The sequence below is a fragment of the Lactuca virosa genome, chromosome 9 (genome assembly GCF_052849685.1).
Source record: "Lactuca virosa cultivar CGN04683 chromosome 9, Lactuca_virosa_CGN04683_v6, whole genome shotgun sequence".
NCBI classification, from domain to species: domain Eukaryota; kingdom Viridiplantae; phylum Streptophyta; class Magnoliopsida; order Asterales; family Asteraceae; genus Lactuca; species Lactuca virosa.
The window spans coordinates 48,789,767-48,799,909 of record NC_136434.1 but is presented as its reverse complement, the minus strand read 5'-3'; the positions used below and the strand labels follow the sequence as shown (position 1 = coordinate 48,799,909).

General features: G+C 38.5%; 1 protein-coding gene across 2 annotated transcripts; it reads right to left on the bottom strand.

Moving 5' to 3' along the window:
- Window positions 1-616: 616 nt before the first annotated feature.
- On the bottom strand, window positions 617-9,153 carry LOC145138423 (uncharacterized). Of its 2 annotated transcripts, none has more exons than XM_079072514.1 (2): window positions 8,303-9,153; window positions 617-855 (listed from the first exon to the last, which is right to left on the bottom strand). In XM_079072514.1, exons 1-2 carry the CDS (start codon window positions 9,056-9,058, stop codon window positions 796-798), a joined length of 816 nt encoding a protein of 271 aa, XP_078928640.1. In that variant the 5' UTR covers window positions 9,059-9,153; the 3' UTR covers window positions 617-795. The 2 variants fall into 2 exon arrangements, with proteins under 2 accessions (XP_078928640.1, XP_078928641.1); XM_079072515.1 differs by having other exon boundaries at window positions 620-859; window positions 8,303-9,152.
- Between the last annotated feature and the right edge of the window lie 990 nt (window positions 9,154-10,143).

Here is a 10,143-nt window from a genome sequence, read left to right as displayed (position 1 = left end):
CCAATTCAAGGAGAGGAAGCGGTGTTATAAGTCGGATTGCCAAGACCCCCATCAACACCATGAAGACTCTTAATAACTTCAACCCACAAGTCGTTAGGATGCATTCTAAATGTCCAAATCCATTTGAATAAAAGAGATCTATTCAAAGCAAAAATACTCACAATGCCAAGACCACCTAGATCTCTACTGGCTAAAAACTTTTTCCATGCAACCCAAGTCATCTTTTTATCTTCCAAGTCCCCTCCAATAAAAAAATTATTCCGAAGACTCCATAATTTTTTCGACAACAACGAGCACCCTATAAATGGACATGTAATAGATAGGTAAATTTCCAAGAACCGATTTAATCAAAGCCAATCTATCTCCAATAGTACGAGCCTTCCAAGAATAGAGTTTGTTTTTAAACTTGGAAACAATCCCTTTCCAATTAGCAATACGCTGCATATTGCATATTGCATGATTTAGAACAATGTTTTGTCTTAACTTAATTGATACCTCCACAACACAATTTATGTTTTTATGTCCACCTATATTGTTATATGCATTAAAACTTATGATATTTGAAAGATAATTTCACAAACTTGAATGAAATAAAGAGATTTTTACAAGTGGATAACAATAAAAACATTGAAAATTTCCTACTTTTTATAATGTTTATCGTTTATCATAATTTACGAGCACAAATAACAAGCATTTGAATATATAACTAACCTTACACTTATACTACTACACACTTATATGTAAGTACCCATCAAATAATTAATCATATCATGCTATTGATGATGATAATGTGAATTATAAAGGCTTATCTCCGTGATTTCCTTTGCATTGCCTGTTTGAAGGTCCCATACATGCCTGCCTGTCAATTTATAGAATCATTTATTTTATTAAGTAGATAAAATTGCTTTGAAACTGATAATACAACAGATTCTTATAGGAAAGTTGATAACTATACAATACAAGTACCATACCTATAAGTCTGCAACACAAAATGCATAAAAACACTCTTTATGTGCTAAACAATTTTAGCAACCGTTCCTTGCTAAAGTTGTTTTATCACTTGCTAAAGGTTTTGATGCCCGACTTCCACTTTTTTCAAATTTTTGTAACGTTAACGAAATATGGTTGTTGTAAATCATCTACATTGTTGCAAACATATTGCTTCACTCATTAAGGAATTAATTTGAAAACATTGTACATACTCACAAGTTTTGATTAATTGAAACTAGGGATGAGCATGAGTCGGTTTGGGTCGGTTTTTGGATAAAACCCAACCAAACCGTAGAAAGTTGGTTTTTCGGTTTTTAAACCCATATAGGTTCGGTTTTTGCATGGATCGGTTTTTGCATGGTTCGGTTTTTCGGTTTTCCAGGTTGGGTTTATGCGTTTTCGGTTTTAAACTGTGGGTTTATCAGCTCTTGTTTTTTTTTCTAGTTTTTGGGTTTAAACCCAGTGAAAGTACGTTGCGATAAATAATATTGTATCTACTTTAAATATACTAAAATAAAGAGTACGGATTCTAGTATTCTAAAGCATAAAAGTGTTCAAAAGATCAAAGTTTAACACCATTAACAGTTTGTTGAAAATAAACATAAAATACTAAAGGGATAAAGTCTAAAGTCTAGAACTAAAAGTTTAAAACATAATAAATAACATATATGTGGGTCGGTTCGGTTTTTATGGGCGGTTTTATACTTCAAAACCGAACCAAACCGTTATTTTTCGGTTTTTGTAAAATTCAAACCTAAACCGTCGGTTATTGCTTTGGTTTCGGTTATGTCGGTTTTTTTCAGTTTTTGGTTCGGTTTTTGCTCATCCCTAATTAAAACTTTACACCTCGTGTCCTCGTTTAACAAATTGATAAGAAATTGAGAACCCACAACTCAATACAATGCTTCAGTTATATCATTATGCCAAAAGGCTGATAGGTTGTTGACCTTTTACTTTTCTGTAGGCGTGTAAATATACAACCAAGTAAGTAGCTAATTTGTACTTAATACATAACGCAATGCATATATAAGGGTTTTTTTGGTATGAATTCATAAGTTAAGATGGTATGTATATGTTAAGTTAAAAAAAGCCGGCTTTACGAGTCCAAAATTCACATTATATCCTCATTGCTCTAACTTCTATTTTTCACAACCCTTCGTTACTAAGACTCTTCTTCATTGGAGACCCTCCGTAACAACAATTACCCCATGTTGATGATTTTCGTGTGATCTAGGTAATTTTATGTAACTGGAATTTATAAAAGTGCAACGTGTGAGTGAATACAATTTACTTGGTGTGTACAATAAACTCATATAAGACGAGCCCTATTTCAAAAAGTTGATTTTGGGTTTCAAGTTTGTTTTCATCATATGTTTGTATTGTTTATATTCTATTATGTTTCAAGTTTCAACATTAACTTGATCTTTTTTGGTGTCCGCTCAATGGTATAATATCACGGTGATTGATATGTATTTATATGTTTATATATTTGATCTTGTTTGTTCTTTGCACTGACGTTGTTCCCTTCAAAACTCATGTTACATTAAATGATATGGAATTTTCTCTCAATGGTAATGCTTATTTTACAATGATTGTTGTAATACCCGTTTCTCATAACAAATATTGTTTCGAGGGTTAATGCTCATTTTACAATGATTTTTCTATCGATGGTAATGCTCATTTGACGAGATAAGTAGGAGAAATAGAGCATTGAGTTTGCTTTAAGTTGCTTATAGAAGGTGTGTTGGTGTTAAGTTGTGAAGTAGAAGGAGAAAATGATAAATTATAAGTACTTTGCGTTTTTGGAAAGTCACGACGCGAGTGTCTTATGTCGTGGTATGTTGGTCAAAGACGGGTCAAATCTTGGTCAACGGTCAAAGGTCACGACGTGCGGGTGATGTTGGTTGTGATGTGATGAGATTTCCGTGTTGGATACGTGTTGAGAGGTCGAGATACGTAGCAACGGGAGACAACATGTGGCAGATGGCTGAGACGTGTGACGTTGGTCGCGACGCGACGACCTTATGGCCACGACGCAATTCCTCGAAAGTCTTATGTATACAAAAGGAGTTTTGTTGACCATTTGAGAAGTTTTGACAAAATGAGATCAATAAGAGAGAGAGGGGGGGGAGAAAGAGAGAGAGAGAGAGAGAGAGAGAGAGAGAGAGAGAGAGATTGGTTCTTAGGATATTGATTGGGGAGTCGGTTCTAGAACGTGAGGGTACGAGATGTTGACCGAACTGAGGTATCCCCTTGTTTTGTTATTACGTTATCGTATTTTACAACGTAGTTTAAGATGGGTCATTGAAACCTGAGTTAGTTGTTAGAAGTCATAACAAAGTGTGATTATGAACTATGTTGTAAATCTAATAGTGAACTCATGGACCGGTGGATGTGGTTTATAAACCCTAACTAGTGGACTTGTTAGAAATATGAGATCTAGCTAATAGCTTATGGGGTTAAGTTATTTAGCAGTAAATACACTGAAAAACTGATGTATTTACTCAAGATCTTGATGGATAAAAAGACCATGCATGTGCTTTCCTTGAGCCATACACTTGGTTTTGGCCTTATAAGCAAACATTTAGACTTAAGGTTTAAGATCTTGAGTTTTTAAGCCATTAGAATGGATAAAGTTTGAAACTTTATCCATTAATATGTTGTGGAGCTTCATATATGAGATTTGGAACTCCTGTTTTTAAGGATTAAGCACTTAAAGAGAGTTGGTTGTTTTACTGAGTTAGCGGCACGACTCCTTGAAAGATCATGATAGGATCCTGGAAGGTTTTGTGACTATTTTGTCACGTAGAGTTTCACAGTGTGACTAGTCTCTAGTCTCGGCGTAAGTGTTGACCGCTAACCATTGACTTTCTGATCTTTAAACTATTTTTGGTTTAGGTGGTGCGTGTAGGTGGATCTGTGATACTTCGAGTGTTGTTACTTTAGCTCTTTGACCTATGTGAGTTTTCTCACTATACTATATGTGACAGTATGTATCCTTTGTGTGTTAGGATGTAGATATGTTGCAGTGTATTGTTAGGCAAGTAGACTAGCTTAGTCGTTCACATGTTGTTGTTGGATTGTTTATTTGTCATATGTCGATATAGTACATGTGAGAGTTGATGGAGGTCCAACTATGTACTAAATGTTAAGATACTTAAGGCATATTAGCTTTATGTTGAAAACCAATGGGGTGACCAACTTTATGCTGAAGGCCAAAGGGGTGGACCAGCTTTTTGCTGAAGGCCATTACTTGTATGCACTATATATATTGGTGTATGTGGTATTTTGGGGAGCACACTAAGCTTTGACTTATAATTGTAGATTAAATAGGTATTTCATCAGATTGTCTGAAGGGCAAGACTTGATTGTACACGCACATCGACATTATGTTTTGAGGTTTCCGCATGTTTCTATTTTATACTTTGATTTGGATATTAGGGTCTTGATTACCAAACAATGGTTTTGTATTAATGGATGAGTGTTTTGAATGATATATTATTTGTTAAAAATGAAAATTTTTGATTTGAAAAATGGGACGTTACTGTGTTATAGCAGTGGTGAATCATTAGTTAACCGTAACGATATACAAGGCAATAACCAAATAAGTGAAATAATATTTGTAGGTATCATAAGGAGTCATGAGACAATAAACAGTTAATGTGATTTATTTAGTATATTTGATGTGGTGTATATGTTGTTGACGATAAGTTTATTTATATATGATGTTATGTTCTTGTAGTTGTTATTCACTAAGCTTTATAGATTATATTATTTTTTTGTTGTTTTTGTTGTTGTTTTTGTTGTTGTGTTGCAAGTTAGGTTGTTGTAGCCCGTGGCTCGGATCATATAGTTGATGTCAATACGATTCAGTGATAACTCATTGTATTCCACTGTGCTAGTGTACACCAAAATTGATGATATATGGTCCACTAGCACGGGCTACAACACAAGCCCGATCCATTCCCCGCGATGCTCTCCCGCGTGATTTATCTACGATCGCTGGCAGCCAAGCCCAATCCATTCCACGCGATGCCCTCTCGTGTGATCTATCTACGATCGTTAGCAGCCAAACCCGATCTGTTATACGCGATGCTTTCCCGCAAGACATCTCCATGTTCGCTGGCTGCTAAGCCCAAGCTATTCTCATAAGTCGCGCATCGTCGCGCACCATAAGTCGCACACCACAAGCTTATTCCACGTCTAACACCATGATCTCGGTGTTTCCTATCTCTCAGTCATAACGGCTCTCTGGTGCTCGGACGATCGATGAAGTGTTATCCGCATCACATCCCGCTATAGCGAGGATACCCTCCAGCAAGGAGGTCATCCCGACATCGGCCCTACTGCCCTACCCCACGACATCTCTGTTTCCTGGCTCACGGAAACAGTCTTGCTGCGTAACCCCAACCTATAGCCTCACTGCCTATCCCTCAACAATTCTATTGTCTGGCTATCGGCAATAGTCTCACTGCGTGACCCTCGCTAGCAACCTAATCGCATAGCTCTCGGAATATCTGCCACTTATATTATGGTCCACAACCTTACGGTTTATTGGTTTGACAACATAGTCTGATGCGGCCACCTACGCTACCCACATCAGACTGGGGGGAATCCAGCTAGGTGTAGCCCAAGCAAGAAATACCTTCAAGGCGGTTATTAATGCGGACTATGTAGACAGATATCGGTGACATCCCATCTCGCATGGCTACCACAACAATCACGTCGGATAACAGTCTCAGGGACTGAATGGTAAGCTTACGGTTCTTAGCTACCCCGACCCGACATTCCATCGACATCAGTGTCGTGTAACTCTTTAGCAGCCTCGGTCCGCATTATCGCAACAATAGTTACGTTGCATCTCACCGACCGGCTCGCACTCCTCTCAATGAAGGAGTATCGAGTCAGCTCAAGATGCATAGGCAACGTTTGGCTCGTCACACAACCCCACGGCTCTCATGGGCAAGGTTCGATCATTCTCTCTATTATTTAATGTATTGGTGCTTTATCCAGTCCGATCCGATTGTCAGCAACCCAATCGCATCAGACTGGGGGGACTTGACGACGCACAGTTTATATGACTAAGTCCAGTCCGATGTCATTGGCCGCGTACCAATAACACCAGACTGGGGGGACTTGATGATATATGGTCCATTAGCATGGCCCAGACTGCTCTAGCGCGCCAGCCTGGCCTGGTGCGCTCATGCCAACCTTGCCGGGGACTCCCTTGACAGCCTCGTTGGGGACTCTCCTGTTCGTTTATACGACTTAGTCCAGTCCGATGTCATTGGCCGCGTACCAATAACATCAGACTGGGGGGACTTGATGATATATGGTCCACTAGCACGGCCTAGACTGCTCCAGCGCGCCAGCCTGGCCTGGCGCGCTCCTGCCAGCCCTGCCTGGCGCCCTCCTGCCAGCCCTGCCTGGCGTTCCCTTGCTAGTCCTTACTGGGGAATCCCTTGCCAGCCTTGCTGGGGACTCTCCTGCCGGCCCGGCCAGGCGCTCCCTCGCCTGGCACTCCCTTGTCATCCCTTCCTGGTGCGCGCCCGTCAGCCCTGCCTGGGGCGCGCCCGCCAGCCCCGCCCGGCGCCTCCGGGCGGCCTTGCCCAGCTCCTTGCTAGTTGGGCCTGAATTGGGCTGGCCCAAGGCCTGACCCAATTCCCCTTGACCTAATTGTTCACTATAAATAGAATAGTGCCTCCTCCACGAAGGAGGACTTTTCCCTAAGGACCTTTCCCTAGATCTTCCCCCATGGCTCAGCCGCCACTACACTCCGGCCGGGTGGCTCAGCCGCCACCCGCCGCCGTCAACCACCATACACCACCACTAGCACCAAGATGGTCCTCTCCAGCCATGGAGAACCATCTCAGATCTACTAGTTGATTTAACTTGACCGTCAGAGTCCGCTCCCGGGGCACAATCCCTGGGACGGCTCTAACGACTTTGCACTGTGATATCCAGAACTCCGCCGCAGCAGAAGAACAGAAGGCTCGCCGGAGGTCGATGTCGCATCAAAAATGTTTATAAGGTTGTAAATAAACAGATTTGTGGGGTGTCCTTAATACGAAAAACTGAGTGCTATAATTGTTATGGATTTTTTATATGTTCGTTTCAGACATAATTTGATATTCAAGTACAATGATCATCATGAAATGTTGGTGATTTTAGTGTCACCAACCATTTGGTCTAATTGGAATTGACACGAGTCCAAATGACGATTAAAACTATGACCTAATACAAATTCACAGGTTTAAAGTGCACACTTATATATTATGTGAGTTTGATCATGGACATGGAAATAAACAAGGGTCAAGGGGCAGTGCCCTTACAGGTTTTGGGACAACTCCCTAGAAGGTCTTTGGAATTTTAGAGTTGAAATGTAGTGGAAAATCATGTTGCGGAGAAGTAGTTTCGTAGAGAAAGTAGAATTTTTCTAAGGCAAATAGGATGCTTCTGCAACCTTATTTAATGCTACCAAAAGACTTTAGTCCACAACTAATAGGATGCTATAGTAATTTGCAACTGAGGCTGCTACACCAGTCTAAAACCGATGTTACTTCAGTAGTCCATAGCCGAGGCTTCTGTTGACTTTTCAAAATTGCTTCGGAAACGATTATAAGTTCCATGTAAGCGTTAATAACTTCCGAAAACTGTTTTCGTCAATCTTATCATCTTTTGGGTATAAACAAAAGTGAGACTTCAAATTTTTATTTTATTTATTTATTTATTTATTTTTTACATTCATGGAAAAAAAAAAAAGAATTATCATACTCTTTGTATCTCTACTTTCGATTTTTTCCAAAAGATTTATGAAAGTAGTTTTGATTGAACATCCTAGATTGATTTTTATAATACCAAGCAATATAGAGTTGAAATATTAACGAAGGAGATTGACCATGCACGATCAATCAAAACGTCTACATTCTAATTTGATTTCATATCCTACCCTAATTTCATTGATAATTTTGTATATATTCAATTAAATATTATTTGATATCCAAAGTGATTGTTACGAATTGTTTTTTCACATTGACTACCCTGATTTGATTTGGATCATTGTTGTGTGAATTTATGTTTATTTGATATGGACTTTTCTTATATACTAAAAATATATTTTAAGTTACTAATAAATAGGGAGACGTTAATGTGCATCGTGCGACTGTGCGGCCTAAAACCATTTTAGACAGTAACGTGAATCAGCCAAGTTCAACATTTTCGGCGGTTTGTTTAATAATATTATGGAATTTAGCCCGACCCGGTTCAACACATTAATAACATTTTAAAGGAAAGATTAATTAATGAGACTTACCAAAAATCCAGAAGAACTACGATTGAGGAACGTGAAGCTGTTCTTCCTTGTAACTTTTGTGATCTTACTATTGGAATCAAGAGACTTTTGAAAGTCATCAAATGAAGAAGACAGAGAACCACTTCCATCTACACTTCTGCAGCTACCACCACCGCTTTTGCTACCGCTACCCATATCTCTGAAACTATCCCACCTCCATGAGCAAAACTTCACCGCCGGCGACCTGTCCCCTTTGTCACCTCCAATATCCCTGAAACTATCCCACCTCCATGAACTGATCAACTTTACTGGCGACTTCTCTTTCCTCATTAAATTCCTCAAAGGCATCGTGATCTTCCCTTTACTCCTACCGCTGTAATTACTACAACCCACCACCTTCTCCGGCGACCCCAACATTGATTTATTAGAAGTGTACACTCCTTCATAAGGTCCACCCAATACGGTGGTCGGTGATGGTATAATCTCTATTCCACCACTACTGTTGGTTACGTTGCTAGTAGCAGTACCCACGGTGGTGGTTAACCTTGGAGGGAGGTCTAAAGACCTGACTGTTTTAGACTTTGGTGGATCATCGGTGGAGGTAGGTCGTCTTGGTTTTCCTGGTGCTTCCTCCCACAAGAATGGGATGGTGGCCACCGTGTTGGGTGGCGGCGTTGGACCATCCTGCAGCGTAGTCGGTTTGGTTGGTAGTGAAAAGAGAGAGAGTTTAGGAGGTGTAGAAACTGGTTCTCTGAACTCCGGTGCCGGAAACGTCATGTGTGTGTTTAGATGTAGATTGAGGTGGTAGGGGTATAAATCAAATATGGGCTTGTATGTGTGGGGTCATATACTCATATTCAATGGTAAACGCTCCTTCGCCTTAACTTCACGAGAAAACAAAACCACAATTCATAGTTTATACTTTTATACCCCTTTGTATAAACGAAAATACAAAACATCTTTATTTTTATTAATACCTATTTTTTACATTGCATTTTTAATTTTCAATGTACTTTTTAATTAGAAGATAATATATTCTAATTTTGTCAGGTATCCGGTGTTGCCCTCTCTATTTGAGGTTGAGGGTTCAAATCCTGCCGTGGACATAGGTGGACTTAAGGTGTAGTTTAGGAGTATATTAGATTTACCGTTTCAAAAAAATAAATAAAATATACATATAAGTATATTTCTTCTAAAATAGACAAAACCTTTCAACAAAATCAGTCGAACTTATTAAAATACCTCCATATTACAAGATTATAAACAAACTAGGCATATATATTCACATAGTACGAGAAATAAATCTCAAAATAATATTAAAAATAAATATTTTATTAAAAATAAATTATTGTAATATTTTTTCGATATTTCATAAAAACCATGTATATACACTTTATATTTAAAATATATTTTGTAAACAACTAGGATTTTACCGGCCGCATTTTGCGGCGGCAATAATAGATTTAAGAAGAAGTAATAGAAACTTAAGAGAACTTAAGTTCTCAAACCATAAAATTAAGGGACCAATAATGGATTTAAGAAGAGAAACTTTTTGGTAGTAATATAAACAAATAAGTTTTTTTTTAATTAATAAACGAAAATTCTAAGTTTACGTCAAAACGTTGACCACCTCGAATTTATATCATAAAAATAAACATGTTATAAATTAGTATTTTTTTTAACTTAACGAATTTTACAAAATTCAAAGTTGAGGGAGCCAAAGTGACAATTTACAAAGTCGAGTGTAACACCCGACTTTTAACACAAAGCACATCAAAACAATCTCGTTTTCAAATCATAAATCATAATAAATCCAGTTTACATTCGTATTAACAATCAATACATGTAGCTACCAAAAGGAT